Source organism: Mytilus galloprovincialis, chromosome 4 (assembly GCF_965363235.1).
Source record: "Mytilus galloprovincialis chromosome 4, xbMytGall1.hap1.1, whole genome shotgun sequence".
NCBI lineage: Eukaryota > Metazoa > Mollusca > Bivalvia > Mytilida > Mytilidae > Mytilus > Mytilus galloprovincialis.
In genome coordinates this window covers 70,225,373-70,244,976 of record NC_134841.1, presented here as the reverse complement: position 1 = coordinate 70,244,976, position 19,604 = coordinate 70,225,373, and the positions used below count along the sequence as shown (strand labels likewise).

Sequence of the window (19,604 nt, the reverse complement as noted above, 5' to 3'; positions counted from 1 at the left end):
TGGTTTTTGAGTTATAAGCCAAAAACTGCATTTTACCCCTATGTTCTATTTTTAGCCGTGGCGGCCATCTTGGTTGGTTGACCGGGTCACGCCACACATTTTTTAAACTAGATACCCCAATGATGATTGTGGCCAAGTTTGGTTTGATTTGGAAATAGGAATAGGAAATAAAATAAATTTCTGTTCAACCAAACCAAACCAAAAGATTATTTAACAAATGTCTCCTTCACAGGGTTTCACAAGGGGAAAAAAGCACTATATCACAGATTATTGATGTCTATATTGCTACAACCTATGCACAAGTCATTCACAAGGCAAGGACTATCAAACATAAACAAGGCTTGCTTTTCTATATTTAGAGGAATTCCAGCTCCAGATTATTGAATGTCTATACTGCTACAACCTATTCACAGGTCAACCATAAGGCACAGCCTAGTAACAAGGACTATAACAGGTACAAAAGGCTTGCTGTTCTATATTTAGATGTCTTTTAGCTTTCATAATGCCTTTTTCCATCCAGAAAAAGCATGAACTCTGAAAAGATATTCAAAGCATTAAATGATGTAGATGAATTATAAAAATAAAATGTATTGATGTAATATGAGAGAATATTAAAGAGAAACTGTTCAAAAGAGATTTTATAAGGTTCTGCACTTTGGAAAAAACTATTATTAGTGACTTGACTGACAACAAAAACATTTGCCATAAATAGCCTTTTACAGATTCCTATGCAGTAGGGGTTTTGCTCATTGTTTAAGGCTGTTATATAAGACAGAAGAAGTATACATAACAACAAAATTATTTTCATTTATCTGTGTATAATATGACGTATTCTTTTTCATAGTTGATGTTTTTCTAAAACTGTTTAACATTTCACAGCGTTTCTATACTTTTACTTTTGATTAATCATCCCTTATTTTTATCAACTATATATATATAGATTATTACATTGATACAAGTGGATTATCGGATTTATCCAATCGAGATAGCTAAATTATCAATTTTAAAGTCCAAGCCTCGGCGAGAATTTTAAAATTGATAATTTATCTATCGAGATTGGATAAATCCAATAATCCATGCGTTACTATGTAATAATCTGTTTCTCTAATGATTAAAAGATATTTTTTCTTCTTTTCTAAACCAAAATCCCCTTTGAGTGCCTTCCACTTTCCACGAAGTTGTCAATTTCATTAACAACTGTTAGAACAATTTGATCAATTCAGGGAGCTGAGAAAGGTTATGACCCTTTGACTCAGCCAATCATCTTCTGAGATCACCGGCAACCACATGTTGATTAAATTTTTTTATACAATTGGTTCGGAAAGGTATATATTTCCATAGAATTAGAGAAATGTATTTAAATTGTATCACAGATCAAATTTATTCATTCAATGTGTGTTAATTTGTGTCACTACGTTTTTTTTTATTGTGTTCAGCCAACAAAATTATTTTCATTTACCTGTGTATAATATGATGTAATTGTTTTCATAGTTTATGTTTTTCTACAATTGTTCAACATTTCACAGCGTTTTATACTTTTACTTTAATTATTTATCCCTTATTTTTATTAACTATGTATTTACATTGTATCACAGATAAAATTCATTCGTTCATTGTGTGTTAATTTGTGTTACTATGTTTTTTGATAGAGTTAAGCCATTCCAATTGATATTTTATAGTGTGTCTTTCTATGTTGTGATGTTATACTATTGTTTCAGAAAAGTGAGAAGGTTTGGTACCATTAAAACGTTTGATCCGCCTGCAATTGTTTGTCCCTGTCCTTAGTCAGGAATCTGATGTTCAGTGGTTGTCGTCTGTTTATGTATATTTTTTTTTAGATTAGACCTTTGGTTTTCCCGTTGGAATGGTTTTACACTAGTAATTTTTTGGGCCCTTTACAGATAGCTGTTCGGTGTGAGCCTAGGCTCCATGCTGAAGACTATAATGGTTTACTTTTATAAATTGTGACTTGGATGGAGAGTTGGCATTTAAACCACATCTTCCTATATCTTTTTATACAAACACTTGTAGTTGCTAACTTCTACGTCATTTGGTCTCTGGTGGAGAGTTTTATCATTGGCAATTATACAATATCTTCTTATTTTTATACAGATGCAAAATAATGACATACTTCAGATATGTTACCAATTTTTTACCTGCATAAGTTTTAGGTATGACACTTGGAAGATCCTCTTGCTTAGTATCAAATGTAAAGTGGAAATCGTTAGTAGTAGCTCTAGTGTAATCTGTAGGGTTGACAACCTCTGCATGAACTTTTAACTGTAACTTAGAACCATTTGTATATACAACCTGTGGAGTGCAATTAAAAATGTATGTCATATTTTGAACATGTCTGAAAAAATCATTATCAAATACTAAAGAAACAATTTACAGTTCACAAAGCACAACAACAATTCTTAATATCATCAAAATCAAAAGGGCTCTTTCCTTAGTAGACAAAACATTGTGTAAAAGATTTCATAAATCTCAAAAAGCAAAATTCACCATTAAATTTTATTTATGATCAATATTTCTGAGAATATCCTACGATTGTGGAATACTCAAAATCATAAAGTTGCTTTTCTAATACAAGATCATTTCTGAGAATATCCTACGATTGTGGAATACTCAAAATCATAAAGTTGCTTTTCTAATACAAGATCATAATTGAAGCAAACATTGTGTATAAAGTTTGTGACGATCCATAATCAAATTAACAAAGAGAGAAAGGTATATTATATTGAGCGTATTATTGAAAAATAAGAATTTTGTGCTTTTTCATTCCATTACCTTCAAAAATGAATCATTACTTTTGTCCATGGGCTATCACAATAAAGTTCATATAACTTATAGATATAATAAAGAGCTGTATCATGAGTGTATGATACGCCCATCGCTTTTTCAAAGAATAAAGTTCCATAACTCCATGCCTTTTCAAAATATGAAAACAAATGATTGGAATGAGCTAACTCCATCAGTCTAAAAAAAATGTTTGTCAAAATCCATTTAATCAATCTTTAGCAGGCATTACCGATAATGTATATTTAAAACTTACTTCAGATGATAAGAATAAAAGAGATCCTATTTCTACTGGTTTCCTAAATACAATGTCATCTACTGTTGTTATTGCCACTTGTCTCGATTTACTGCAATAAATGAGAAAAAACTTGTGTTTTAATATGAAAAAAAAAGCTGTTAACCAGACAGCAGCCTATTTAACAAGCATAACAAGTGGTCCATTTATGGTCTTCCATTATGGAAAGGCATTCACTTTATATGTCACATCTAATTTATTCAGAATCTAAACATTTTTGAATACATAAATCACATCTTTCTAGAAATTAATTTCTAAATGTACAAAAATCAATTATGTGTGTCCACAGGATAGACAAGATGCCCTAATTGCAATAAAATGTATTCCATTTCCAAGTTCAATGAACCATGAAATCTTGATAAAAAAAATAATTTGGCGTAATATTTTTAAGAAAAAGGTACCGTAATTTATGTATTTATCTCCACTTACCTGTAAAGAGCTGCACTGGTCCATGCTAATTCAAAAGCTTTCCTCATTAAAAATCCACCAAAAATTTTATTATATAAATTTCTTTGCTGAAATAATGATATATATAATTATTATATATTTCATAGTAGTAAACATATGGTGAAAATTGATAAATTGTATGTGTAATACAGTCCACAGCAATTGTGCTCTATCAACCATCCATGATGATATCGATATAAGTCACTGTTGCAAAGGTTTAACAACACCTTTAATCTGTATGATGTCACACCATCTATAGCAGTCACTGTGTCAAAGGCATTATTAAACCTCTAATCTGTATAACGTCATGTCACATAAAAACATCTAATTTAGGAATATAATAAAGTATATATGATATGGCTTTTTCAAATAACACACTGTATCAACCCTCAACCAATATTATCCCTGGAGCAGAGGTGTTAAAATGATGTCGGCATCTTGGTTGAAATGAATGTGACATTGAAAAAGCCATATGATATTTCTATTTATTATATATGTAGTAGTAAATACAGATAAATTGTATGTGTAATACAATCAATGGCAAGCGTGCTGTATCAGCCACCCGTGATGATATCGATATCAGCACGGTTGCAAAAGCTTTATCACACCTTTAATCTGTATGACGTCACATCATCGATTGCAGTCACTGTTGCAGAGCTCTTGGGATTATATTGGTGTCTCGGGTTGATACGGATGCGATATTGAAAAAGCCATATGATATTATATATATGAAATATACTATGATAAAGAGGGAATAATGTAAGTTAGACTATTAAATGATCTTTTAATTAAATTGTTAACTTGACTGTTTCTGTAGTTTTACATATTACAGAAATATTCATTGCTATCTCAGTGTTCTAGGATTCCCATTACCCGTTACCCGGGGTAAGTGGATTAGGACAACGGGTAAGTCATTTTTTAGCCTTTGTCACTCGGTGGTAAGTCAATTTTCAAGTTCGGGGAAGCCGAAAAACTCTTGAAATTTCCCGGTCCTCTTCAATTTTCCCATATCTGCTTTTTATTTTTATTAAATCACGAGAAAAAACTTTGATAAAAGATCGAAGATTTTGTCGATGTCTATCGGCGCTTTTATTCAAGCACTCGTTTACTAGGTGTAATCAAGCGCAAAAGAGACCACATTCTTCTCCTATCATTCTAAAAGTCGGTCACGGTGTCGGTAAAATCGGAAAATCCGGATTGATAACTGGTGCTTAAATCGGGACATAAACGATTTTTTTTCTTGTCATCGGAGGAAAATAAACTTACAGTTGCATTTATTATAGCTCTTAATAAATGACATAGTAATAACTATAACATATTTGTCAAATTTTGTAAGAAATCGTTTTTTGCGCCGTCCGCATTGGTTGGCGGATTTAACTTTTAGATGTGGGTAAGTAATTTTTTTATTGATCTTACCCGTGGTAAGTCAAGGTGCCAAAAAAATCCTAGAACACTGGCTATCTTTATTCTGCAGACTGGACTAGATTTTTTTATATGGTAATTCATAAAACATCAGTCAGTCACTAAAGAGAAATAATTTTGACTAGAAGCTGAAAATTCATTGATTATACTTCTTAAAGCAGAAAATGCCAATTATAAAGATTTAGGTTTGACCTGACACAGAAATTTCTATCAGCTAACACACAAGACCTCCAAAGGTTCAAATCCTCAATAAACACAACTTATATGTAAAATCATCTACTGACAATTCATAGACAAGAACTTTTTGAGCATAAGAGCTACATATTTTTAAGATTTCTAAATAAATTCTATTTTGACCATACCTCTGGGAAACAAATTATCAGGTTTTTCAACTTTGTTTGATCCATCCAAACACTGTTGTCTGGTTTCACTCTGATCTTAAATGTACTGGAACTGTAATAAATAAAAATATAGGTACTGTTAAATAAACAAACTTCATTTTAAAAAATCATACGGATTTAAAAAATCTGTACTATTATGAATTATTCCCCTTTCTGCTGTCAAACTCTTCTTCGTGTCATCAAAGTAACTTTTATGTAATCTGATATTCTGCATTGACAATTTCATTTATGATGATGTTTCTATAGATCATGTTGTAGATCTTATCCTGCTGATTATTTTCAGTTTTTAAAATTTTGAATTATCTAATATAGTTTTCAAGATAAAGCCAATAAAGGGCTGCGCTTTAGCGCATGATACGCCCGTTGTTTGAAAGACGACGGGCGTATAAAAATGGCAAAAAAGCTGCACGTAAGACTACAATGACAATGAGGAGCAGCAAGAAGATAACAGGGAAAGTGAAGATGGTGAAAGTGACTCTACTGAAAGTTATGATCTAAATGAGGAAGTAGGTGATGAAAGTAATGATTTCATTGACGACGGGCGTATAAAAATGGCAAAAAAGACTACAATGACAATGAGGAGCAGCAAGAAGATAACAGGGAAAGTGAAGATGGTGAAAGTGACTCTACTGAAAGTTATGATCTAAATGAGGAAGTAGGTGATGAAAGTAAGGATTTCATTGATGATGAAGATAAAGATTTCATTGATGATGAGGAGGCCTCTTCTGAGAATGAAAATGAGGATTTTTCTGATGATGAGGACAGTGATTACAGTGAAGAAGACACTGATGATTAAACCTAGTTCAGCTTTTCAATATTTAGCATAAAACACAAATATCATTAACATTGGCATATAACATAGAAGTCTTCAATGCAATATAAGGAAAGTGATATATGATTATGGGTTTTAGTAATTCTATGGCTGATTTCCAAATTTTATAGTAGTTTGAAAGAAGGTAATTTTCTTGGGGTATATTGCTCATAGTTAGATTCTGTTGAACACAGTAAAATGACACCCTTTAACATTTAAGGAATATTTAGTCACATGTTAGGATTTTCATGTTGTCACTTGTTCACTTATTATGTGCTATTGTAGACTAGTTATGTTTTATAACATTTTTTATTGCGTTCAACCCTTCCACCGAAACCGAACTCTATAAAAAAGCTGCAATGCTAAGGTATCATTTGTGATTTCAATTGCAACCAATTTTAACAAGAGTAAAACATCCTATATGCAAAAACAGTATTTGATTTTTATCCATAGCTTAGATAGTAAAAATGTTATCATAAAATGATATATGCCTCAGGGAACAGTTAGTATTTCAGGGACTGCTAATGTGCTTTCATCCTTGCAACCATTCAATAATAGTACAAACGTATGACATTCATGGAACCTATTTTTTACAAGAAATTTAATGTTTTAAATTGAACTAAAGATTTTACAAATTTTATGTTTCATCAGATTTTATTAAGTATTATTTGTTACATCAATAGATATAAACAATTCACCAAAGTTTCATGGACATTGGTGAAAGCCTTTTTGAGTTATTGTCCAAAGTGTTAAAAATCCCCCTTTTTTATGAATAAAGCCCCATAAATCGAAAACTTAAAATCTGAAATTTATAAAAATTGAAAGGGAGCTTACATCAATAGATACAAACAATTCACCAAAGTTTCATGGACATTGGTGAAAGCCTTTTTGAGTTTTTTACTGAAGTGTTGAAAATCCCCCCTTTTTTATGAATAAAGCCCCATAAATCCAAAACTTAAAATCTGAAATTAAAAAAAAACGAAAGGGAGCTTACGTCAATAGATATAAACAATTCACTTAAGTTTCATGGTAATTGGTGAAAGTGTTTTTGAGTTATTGTCCGAAGTGTGGACAACGGACGGACGGACGGAAGGACGGACAACGGTATACCATAATACGTCCCGTCTAAAAGACGGGCGTATAAAAATGTCAACTGAACTTTTTAATTTAAAGTTACTGTCTGTCTATTATAATTTTCAAGATATTAGGTAACAACAAAAACATTAGTAAAACTAGTCATTTAAGGGCAATAACTTCTATAAGAGGTCATCTGATAGTTTGGAGTTGAATAGGCATTTGGTATAGATCTCATGATCATTCTGATGTTTTGAAAGTATCAAATTTTGAAGAGTCATGCTACTTAAAATAATTTGCCACTAAAAAATTCAGTTGCCATTAAGTTTCAAAAGCTTAATTATTCAAGATTAGATATTAAGTAAATGTTCACTGGATCAAAATTATATATTCAATTCTTTATTACTTTAAGCACATCATGCTTATCAGTGCAATAAATACAAATACATTTCTACACCACAACATGACATAATACATCAGAGAAGCAAATAAATATCAAGTATTGACCAATAACAGTTCGGTCCTATGATTAAGTGCATTAAACAAGAATTTACACAAATTACGCAAATCTTTTACATTTTCAGTGCTGAGAAGTTGCACTAATTTAAACGACGATGGACGTCTATAATAATAAGGTTTAATAAACTGTCTCCTTAAGTCTCTATAGCATTCACATTGTAAAACAAAATGGACTTCATCTTCAGTGATATTCAAAGTACAAAATTATATATGAAATTATGTATTTACCTTGGATCTAGTGTTTTAAGAAAATGTTCATGAACAATCTGTATTTCATTTTCATGAGGTGGTGTTTTCAATAAATTTCTCTTTGCCTCCTCTTGTCTCTTTCCTTTGTTTACTACAATAAATGCACAAACTTATTAAGACATAACAACATTTTTTTTAAATTAAACTAATTATTTCATTAAAATATACAAATGTATTTTATTATATCTCAAAGAAGTTACTGTTTTTAAAGCTATCTTTTTCCCCTCTGTAAACTAAACAAGAGAAATAGTATAGGTCTCCTGGTTATTTCTTACATTCCTTCCTGTCATTCTCTATAATATGCACATATAATGCTATTTGTAATTTCTTTTATTTGTAGGTTTAAGTAAAATATTTAGCTTTATTACCAAGGACCATCATACTCAATTATATAGTTTTCTTAGGCATTACTAGAATTTATGAACATAAACTATACCCATTTTACACATTTAACAAATTGCAAGGCACTCATTTGAATTATGTTTACATAATATATGTTATAATGTGATCAGATGATCTAATTGTTTGAAATGCAGAATTCATTTTTTGAGAAAATATAAAACCGTTAATCTTAATGAAGTAAAATATAGTACAATTCATGTTACTAGTAACTGACCAAAATAAGGTAATACTAAATAAGATGTTTAACTTATTTTAAATTGGCAGTTAAGTATTGTGAGTGAGTCTTTGTGACATACATGATCTTAAGACATAAATAATCCAACCTAATGTCCAATCTAATTTACAAACAATCACTAATCAATCCTGTTTTATGAAATGTGTCAATGAACAAATTAGAAAACAGGAACAATGCAGTTGGTCTTGAATTGGATTGCAGAGAGGGAATCAGTTTGTTCCTTTGTTCCTTTTTTTCAGGTATGTAAAACTGGCTGGGACTCTTTTTGTAATTTGATTCTGAGAGTCTAAAGGCATAAATCATCAAGAAGGTCTTAAGTGTGTGAAAGAATATACAGTATACAAAGTGCTTTAAAAATGTGAAAATCAAAGTACCTTCGCCAAGTTCAAATATTTTTTCTTCCTCTTGACTTGTTAGCTGCAATGCATTTATAAAAGCTGACCTGAAATGTTACAAATAACATTACAATATGTTGTGCAGAGGTATTCACAGTATGGAAAATACACCATAACTGAAAAGGCTAAAAACAATGTCCATCTTTCAAAATTATTCATTTTAAGAAATAAACCTTGTACAGTTAGCAAAAGAAGTACAATAACTATTCTAAATGTATAACTAAACCAGTATAGGCTGAATAGAGTATACATAAGTCACTGATGATTATCTCATCTTTCCCTATAGGTATGGAAAATGTTTTATTCTGATTTTGAGTAATTTCCCATAATTTGATAGCCTGATATTGTCTTAATACTTCAGTGCTATTTTCAATATGAATTATCTCCCTTATACCAAAAACTTAATAATAAATTATTTTTTTTAAGTTGAATCCCTTTATTTATTACTGACAAAAACAAAAGTGAGATATGTTGGATATATTTGGATTCAAACTTGCAATCATTTCACCATCCTAATATGGATAAACATTTAGGATAAATTCATTCCACAGTGTGCAATTGTCCTAATACAGAATTTATCATGGAAAAAACAATAAATAAGTGGTGTGATAACAAACCAGGATAACTTCCTTACACAGTGTCAATTCCTGTATTAGAAAAATTTCACATTGTGTAACTAATGATACCAGGTGACCCGATACAGACAGCTCTGACATAATTTTCAAACAAAGTTCCCTATACCATACTTTATTTTTAATAGACAGCCATCATGAAATTACCAAACCATTCTAACAAAACTTTCACCTTTTCATTATCAAAAATTCAAGAAAACCACAATCAATAAACTATAACAATTCTACTTACTTTTTAGTCAATGGATTTCGAGCTACCATTACAAATCTGGCTGTCAAAACTTTCTTCCATTCTGATGCATCTTCCTGCAACATTTTATTAAGTTCTATGTTACATACAGTTAAAGAGTCTTCATTAGTGGATTACAATTTTTGTGGTTTGAAGGTTTATTTAATTCATTGTTTGTATACTTAAGGTGGTACCCAACACTTATAATAAAATTAATTTGGCTCGTTTAATTTTCATAAAATTTTGTCAAAGTATTTACTTTGAGACTTTAATAAACATATAAAAATTTTTAATTTTCTGAACCAACCGTTTTGTCAGAAAAATTACACTGGTTATATAGCAATTTGACAAAGACCAATTTTGATCATTGAGAAGCTTAATATTCCCTTAACAACACAATGTAATTAAAACGTTTAGCTGATTTTACAGAGTTATCTCCCTGTAGTGTTAGGTACCACCTTAATACATAAAAATCAATGAAAATTTACATTTCATTGTTGATATATCTAATGATGAAAATTGATAATAATCTATACTGAAAAATTTAGGACTTGTGAGTATTTTTTCTCATAAGATTTTTTGGTGAAATGAGACGAGTCACTGATTTGCAGTTCAAGAGAAAAATATAACAGAAATTTCATACATGGCCATTATTTCTAAGAATATATAAGTATTCAGGTAACAAAAAGGTTGATAGGTGCTGAATATCAAAACATATAAATAAGAAAAGCATGCTAACAAAGTTTCAAGGGATGAATGGACTGGCAGGGGTAAATCAGTACACCCTTCTTTGGATCAGAGGTATTAAAATTGAATAGCACATCAATACAATGACTAAATAATATATAAGTATTGACAACTTTGACAATGTAAAATATATGTACAAACAAAACTTTTCTTTCTAAACTTAATTTTTTGGCTCTTAGATTTAGCATTTAACACAATTAAATATCATACCTGTTCTAGATTCATTGTTATTTCCATAGATGTCTTTCCTGCCCAGGTAACACTGCCTTTCATTTTGATATCTTTAAATGGAGAAAATGGTTTTTCTCCTAGCTCTGAAATGAATAAAGATGCACCTGACTAGAATCATCGAAAGTCAGAAAGTATTTTTCATCATGTATCAATAAAACTTTCCCTTTATCATTAAAGAAGTGAAAATTGGATTTGTCAGAAGGGGCATAAGAAGCAACAATCCTTTATTTCCTTTTCTTTAAGTACATATAGCAAACATGAATTTTTTATTGTACATTTGGTACCAGCTAATCAACCAAAAATGGGGATATCAAATAAAGCATTTTCTCAACTAATCTGTTGCACATCTATTTGAATTCAACTTGCCATTTCATTTTCACATTTTCAACTCAGGTTATAATAGTCACATGAAAATCCCTGTTGTTGATTACATTTAGAGTAAGGTGTAAATTAGGTTCATTACAGCAAAAAAGGATAGTTATTAAATCATTCAACAAATTGTTTCTAGAGATGGCAAACATTTTCTAACCTATTCTATCCACCAAAGCTGTGACTATTGATATAGGTGATTTCTTCTCTGTTCCCTGTGTACTGTGTGTGTAGGATATTAAAACTGAAACATACAAAAATAATTTGTAAAATATCATTTATGGGTTATAACTCATGTTTAGAGTAGACTAATTTAGGCAATGTTGAACTATTTGTAGATCTTGTCCTGTTAATAATTTTTGCTATTTAAATTTCTGTGTCCATTTTAGTTTACAAGATAATATGAGTTAGTTGTAGATTTTGTCTGTTGAATCAATCTTGATCTTTAAAGTTTATTCATATGTATTATAAATATAATTACAAAATAACCGGGTATAACACAAAAATTGGTAAAACCTGTCATTGAAAGGCAATAACTTGCCTAATAGAGTCAACTGTCGATTTCAACAGTAATTTACTATTAGTTGATCTTGTCTTGCTAATCATTTTGCTTTTAAAAGTTTCTCTTCATTTTCTATAGTTTTCAAAAATGGAGAAATAATGCTTAATACTGTCATTTAAAAACAATTACTCATATATATAAGGCAACCATCAAATGAAGAGAATAGCTCACTTGACCCTTCAGAACAGCTGAATAAAAAATTACCTGCGAAAGTATCCAGATCTTCTAAAATTCTTCCAAATCTCATTCCACCATAAAAATTAATGTACTTTTCCCGAAGAATTTCATCCGTTCCTACAGGAATCATGGCTTCAGTATAGCTGTCAGATATTGTACGTGTTGGTAAATCAGACTGTTGTGTAATAATATTTGTCTCTGAACCAGCATCTTGTATTTGTGTCCTTCAAAATAAAACTAGAAACAGTAGTGCATAGGTTAAATAGTGCAACACAGATTTTTCAGTCACTCACTGTTAGAGTATTTCATTGAACCTTTTCATTAATTTGATAAAGGAGACACAATAAGATTATTGTTGGAGTTTAAATGTTATGCCATTCTATATATACATCGAAATTTAAGCAACATACTGTGGATTCATTTATTTTTCGTGGGTATCAATTTTCTTGGATTCAATAAGCAATGCATGTTGGTGGATATTAATTTCGTGGTTTTGCCAAAGTCTGCATAAAAGCCTACATGGATATAACATTTATATTTCGTTGAACATTTGAATTTGTCGTTCACCTTTACCCACGGAAATTGATATCCCATGAATAATTATCCACAGTACACAAAGGTTTCCAAATAAATACAAAATAACCTTGATAGTTTTCATTCTGCAATATTAAAATCCGTGCATGGTAAATCTAAATTTACTAGAAAATGAGACATCTTGGGTCTGTGACTTAATTGAAACAAGAATGTGTCCATAGTACAAGGATGCCCCATCCGCACTATCATTGTCTTTGTTCATTGGACCCTGATATTAGGGAAAAAACTCTAATTTGGCATTAAAATTGGAAAGAGCATATCATAGTGAACATACGTACGAAGTTTCAAGTTGATTGGACTTCAACTTCTTCAAAAACTTCCTTGACCAAAAAAGTTTAACCTGAAGTAGGTCAGACCGACGATTGGACAAACTGGAGCACAGACCAGAAAACATAATGCCCCTCTACTATCGTAAGTGGGGCATAAAAGGGGACCTTATTTCTAAGCCAGGATATTTAGTATTTGTACTGTCTTCAAATTTAGTCATGAGGACCTCATTAAGGGTCTGGATGGGTTTTACAGAACAGAGAACAGAGAATTATAGATCATTACTACAGAAAAAAACAAATTAAGAGTAGAGAAAAATGGGGTGCTGAAATATTAAGAACATAAAATAATAGACAAAATATATAAAGAAAAGAAAACAATGACTGTAAAAAATAAAGTATGCAGAAATGAAGGACCCATCCAAACCCTCATCTATGGTTGTGAGGGTTCAACCTATCCCTAACCTGTTACAGTGGTATTATAGCACAACATAAGACTTATATGCAGACTTGAGAAAAACCATGAAATCAAATATCAACGAAAATATATACCGGGTACCCACAAAAATAAATGTTAGTATTTAACTTACCCCCAACTTAGTTGTGCTCCTACTAATTCTTTCAGTCTGTTCCTTGCTATATTAATAAATCTTAGTATTTAACTTAGTATTTAACTTACCCCCAACTTAGTTGTGCTCCTACTAATTCTTTCAGTCTGCTCCTTGCTATATTAATAAATCTTAGTATTTAACTTAGTATTTAACTTACCCCCAACTTAGTTGTGCTCCTACTAATTCTTTCAGTCTGTGCCTTGCTATATTAATAAATCTTAGTATTTAACTTAGTATTTAACTTACCCCCAACTTAGTTGTGCTCCTACTAATTCTTTCAGTCTGTTCCTTGCTATATTAATAAATCTTAGTATTTAACTTAGTATTTAACTTACCCCCAACTTAGTTGTGCTCCTACTAATTCTTTCAGTCTGTGCCTTGCTATATTAATAAATCAAAAATAATTTTTAGAATGAATATTGTCAAAAATACAAGCACTCTGGTTTTCCATTAGATTGAATAAAAGATGCAAATATAAAAAAGAAGATGTGGTATGATTGCCAATGAGACAACTGTCCACAAGAGACCAAAATGACACAGACATTAACAACAATAGGTCACCGTACGGCCTTCAACAATGAGCAAAGCCCATACAGCATAGTCAGCTATAAAAGGACCTGATAAGACAATGTAAAACAATTCAAACGAGAAAACTAACGACCTTATTTATATAAAAAAATGAATGAAAAACAAATATGCAACACATAAACAAACGACTACCACTGAATTACAGGCTCCTGACTTAAGACAGGCACATACCGAAATAATGTGGCGGGGTTAAACATGTTAGCGGGATCCCAACCCTCCCCCTAACCTGGGACAGTGGTAAAACGTACAACATAAGAACGAACTATAAAAATCAGTTGAAAAAGGCTTAATTCATCAGATGGACAAACATACAAGTGAACGTGGCCGGGTACTTATACATCCCGACACAAAAAGACACAAAAACAGATCTGAGAGTACTTGCAGTTATCTGACAGCTAGCTCAAAGCCACTAACAACTAATAAAAAATCATGCATCTAAGACTAAACTATCAATCCGTACACATCCAACATCCAATGGATTTAGTGTAAAGATGTCATAAACAGCAAGAGAAAAACATGACCTTATGCAATGCCAAGTTACAGGTATCGACAGATTGTAGATCCATGAATATGTATATGTATATAACATACTAGTAATATTTAGTTAGCTTTTAATTTACTGATAACAAAATCAATATTTATACCAATAAAAACAATATTCAAAGATGAGTTTATAATTAAAGTAAAAGGTTGGTAATGAGACAACTATCCAAATGAATTCAAATGACAAAGATAAGACAAAAACTTATACGGTATCATAAGTCAGCTATAAAAGTCCAAAAATGAAAAATTTAAACAATTTGTAAAAACTAGCGGCTTAATCTTTTAAAACTAGTCCTGAAAATTAATTCGACAGACATGAACCAATGTATGGATTAACTTTCATCATCAATGGAAATTTGAGAAGTAAGTTCTTCATTTGGAAAACTTATACTGTGGATTCAATTATTTTCGTGGATTCATTTATTTTTGTGGATTCATTTATTTTCATGGGCAGTGTTCTCTCCAGAGACATTTTAGCATCATGGTAATGTGATGCTATTATCTTAAATGTGTGCTATTTGAAATTGTCTTAAAGATTATATTATGGATGTCATGCTATAATTTTTAGAAACTAGATATTTCAATTTCCCCTTGCTAGTTTCTGCATTCAAAGCCTCTAGAAAATTTGCAAGTCTTAAAACATATGAATTTGTGTTTCACCTTTGTCAACAAAACCCAGGAAAATTGGTATCCAAGGAATAATTATGAATCCACAGTAATTAAATATTGAAAATGTATATTGTACTGCCATTTTAGGTACCTGTTTGTATGGTTTGTATTGATGTGTTTGTCTGACTGTAGTTTCTTGTCCTCCATGACTGGGATAACAGTTTTCTTCTACATTGGTATGATCTTAGTAAATCTGAGGGTCTATAAAATACAAAATTCTATTATTTAAATCATTTTAAGTACTTAATAGTCTTTTTAACTGAAATTTAAGAGTCTGAAAAAAAGAACACAAAGGGATACACAATCAACATGTCAAAGCAAAGCATGTCAATTTTTTTTTAAAATACAGCCATGGAAGTGATATCTGCAAATATTTAACTTAAGTTTTTAAGATTGCATTTGATCATTTCACCATTTTTTAAATACCATGAATCACATCTGGCTATCTATCTCAATAAATAATGTTACATTTTGTAAAAGTTGTATGTAAATAGTAAGTAACACTAGTGTTATTGTTGAATGCTGTAAGAATTATTGAGTCCTTTCATGTAGTACACATAGTACACAGGTTTGTTTGTACAGAAGAAGAAATTTTGAGAAGTTGAAATGAACCTCAAGTAAGTGTGAGTTTACTGTGATACAGACTACCCTGGTATGAGACTGAATTTGCTTAGGCAGAAGTTGATTTTGGGTTTGACTGGACTTTCATGACAATGGTACAAATTATATCTATTATTCTTTTAATCTTTGGGGGATTAAGGGGTTTAGATGAACCCATTTTAAAAAAATATATTAATATATCATGTACCCTTTACAATTATTGCTTGACAGCAAAGGGAAGTAATTTTCATTTTTTAAGATTTGTTTAACCAATACACCTAATCGCTATTTATTCCATTCCGGGTAGCGTCCTGAATACGCATGAAATATTTGCCACTGGACGTTAAGCAACCAACAATCAATCAATCAATCATTCCGGATAAGTTCTAAAATTACACAACTTTTTCATCCAGTTGAAGCTATCTGGGACCCTGTTTAAACAATTCACCATGCATGATACTTTTTAATGAGACCTGTTTAAACTACCGTAAATACTTCAAACAAAATATTTTTTTACTTCCATTTTAATTTCGAAAAAAGTGGATCATACTATATCAAAGTTTCTTGATGATCACTTTCTAAAGTTTTTTCTCCCTCAGTTCACTACTGATGACCTCCGTTTTTCGGCCGGTGACCCAAAACAGGAAGTTGTATAAATGACTGTTTTTCCCGGAATGGACTAAATAGCGATAAGGTGTATGACAGACAATCATGACAATATATATGTAATTTCAACCGTTTGAAGGAACTGAATTAAATTGAAATTAATTTCTTTGAGTTTTCTGCCCATAGACCGTTATTTGTATTCCCGCGCTTCATGGGATATAACCATTCAGCACGACAAGGCCGACTCAATTAGATGTGTTTTGACAGCTAATTTTTTATTTTGCTTATGTGAATTTATTTGATGTTATGTTTAATGTTTTGATTTCAGTAGTAATTATAAATTACTCAAATTGAGAATGGAAATGGGGAATACTGACTATATTTAGTCGACATGATATTATATATCATAATGTGCAATTAAAATCAGCACATGGCATTGTCATGTGAGTATTCAATTTGAACTTTAGTTTGGTTATTTATTAGCGTTATGTGTATAGAGTTGAGTATTCTATGGGTATTAGTAATTGTAGAAGAATTCAAAATTGTCATGCTTTTTCAGCACTAATGGGTTTTTATAACTGACTATGCGATATGGGCTTTGCTCATTGTTGAAGGCCGTACGGGTCTTTTGTGGATAGTTGTCTCATTGGCAATCATACCACATCTTCTTTTTTATATTATCAGTGTCTTTGACATTAGTGACAAGGACTCATTCTGAAATAGAAAAAGAAATATTTTAAGTCATCGACAATGAGAATGTATGAAAACATATCACTGAGTTATGATTTGCCTCTATCAAGTTGGCATGCCTTTACCAAAGACATTGAAAAAATAACTTGCTTGATATACTAAAATCCAAATCTTCATATCTATGGATGAATATAGTAAAAGTTTTAAGTAATTTGTGGTTACAAAATCCCTGACATAATAATTTACCAAGGTTCAATTATATGATCTTATACCATGGAAATCGGTTATGTTAACAAGCTTTCTGTCACAAATGCATATTTTTGGGGTAAAGCTTCATATACATGTGAGATATGCTTACAGTTAAGTTTTGTCTAGTATGAAAAATTATAGTTAAGTTCCCCTAAAACCTGAACCATTGTAAAGGGAGTACAAAGTAGAATATAGTTATCTATCAGATTTTAGATGATTACTAACTGCTGCGCATGTAAGTACAAAAAATGGAGGTGTATGTAAGTTTGAAGATGTAAATACAAAGGTATAGACTTGGTTCACATAATCTATACGATGTCGACGATATTGTCAACATCACAATGTAAACGATGTTAATGATGAAAACAGAAAGTTATAGAGTCGATATACAACATAAACACGATGTTAACACAATATTGTTAACATTGCAATGTATAGGATGTGATCGATGTAAACAGAAAGGTATGGACTCTGTATACAATATAAACAGGATGTTGACAAGATACTGTCAACATCATGATGTATACGATGTGAAGGATGTAAACACAAAGGTGAAGACTTGGTTCACAACATATATATGATGTGGACGATGTAAAAATGATATTATCAACATCCCGATGTATACAATGTTAAGATGTAAACAGAAAGGTATGTTCTCTATATTCAACATAAACACGATGTTGACACAATATTATCAACACCACGATGTATACGATGTGACCCATGTAAACACAAAGGTTAACCCTTGGTAAACACAAAGGTTAACCCTTGGTTCACAACATCTATACAATGGTGACGATGTAAAAACTATATTGTCAACATCACGATATATACAATGTGAACGATGTTAACAGACAGGTATAGACTCTATACCTACAACATAAACACAATGTAAAAAAAAACAATATAATCAACATCACAATGTATATGATGTCAACAATGTAAACAGAAAGTTATACATGTTATAGAGTTGATATACAACATCAACACGATGTTGACATGACATTGTTAACATCATTAATATACGATGTGAACGATGTAAACACAAAGGTACAGAACATAAAGAGAGGATACAATGTAAACACAATTATAACACTTTAAAGACGGCATTGCGATATTGACAATATTGACAAAACATTGTGCACTGGACATATTCAATTTGTTTAATCATTAAAGATAAATACATTGTATTCCAGTATTTAACTATGTAAATCAAGGGGAAACTAATAAAATGGTTGCGGCAATACAAATATTGTGCTTTTTTTCAACAAACTTTAACATATTCTAATCAAATTTAAACATAACTAGACAATAAGAAAAAAATCAAAATCAGGGCAAATAGACCTTGTGTGAAAAGGTATCAGGACTAACAGTAGCTGCTGAACAACTAGGCAAACAGGTACAGGGCGAACGGCCCCGGATTCATATGATAGGTTGTTATTTTCGAAATGATTAATTACATGTAGGTGTTTTGATATCAGTGGATATGTACATAGAATACATATCCAGAAAATTATGCTATGCTTTAGTGTCATGCCAAGAGAAATGAACTCTTAAAAGACCTTCCCGTCTAGCAAGCGCAAAGGTCAACAACTGCAGCCAACGTACACCCCACAGGGCCTAAATTTATATTTTTCATGTCTTATATTTTCAAACTAAGTATATATAGACATATAGACTTCTTGAAACCTTGTTCTTTACGAACTGCTGAAAGAGGGATTTCCTAATGAAGATACAGTGGTGGATCCAGATATTCACATTAGTGGGGGCCCACTTACTGCCTAAGAGGGGGCCCGTTCCGGTCATGCTTCAGTGATTCCCTATATAAGAAACCGAATTTTTCACAGAAAAAAAGGAGAGCTTGATAAGGACTGGATAAATTCTTTACAAGAATGTTATACTTCTACTAGACGGAGAATGAGTCTATGCTGCCTGGTGCGACATTTGCATGTTTCCAGTCAGACGGTATACAAAATCACTGATCAACGAGAATCCAATGGACAGATCGTCAAAATAACAAAGAGTCTTATTTTAAATAGAACTTTACATTTTTCTTGTCAATTTTGATACAGAAGCCATTTTCCGGTTTGTGGAAATTATAAATCATAAAACGGTATCAGCGGACCCGATTTGTTTCCGTATTTAGTTTGTATTTAGGTCTAATCAATACACGAGGGTATGGCTGGGATTTA

The 19,604-nt window shown here is 31.3% G+C and overlaps 1 protein-coding gene across 2 annotated transcripts; it reads right to left on the bottom strand.

The window, feature by feature from the left end:
* Positions 1–165: 165 nt before the first annotated feature.
* Positions 166–19,504, bottom strand: LOC143072845 (acyl-coenzyme A thioesterase 9, mitochondrial-like). 2 transcript variants are annotated; one of them, XM_076247959.1, is made up of 14 exons: positions 19,460–19,504; positions 15,359–15,468; positions 13,447–13,492; positions 12,024–12,220; positions 11,418–11,501; positions 10,868–10,971; positions 9,914–9,987; positions 9,029–9,096; positions 7,997–8,108; positions 5,326–5,416; positions 3,524–3,609; positions 3,056–3,146; positions 2,157–2,310; positions 166–534 (listed from the first exon to the last, which is right to left on the bottom strand). In XM_076247959.1, the coding sequence occupies exons 1-14, from the start codon at positions 19,489–19,491 to the stop codon at positions 491–493; spliced, it is 1,293 nt and encodes a 430-aa protein (XP_076104074.1). In that variant the 5' UTR covers positions 19,492–19,504; the 3' UTR covers positions 166–490. The 2 variants fall into 2 exon arrangements, with proteins under 2 accessions (XP_076104074.1, XP_076104073.1); XM_076247958.1 differs by lacking the exon at positions 13,447–13,492 and adding an exon at positions 13,803–13,848 and having other exon boundaries at positions 167–534.
* Positions 19,505–19,604: the final 100 nt, after the last annotated feature.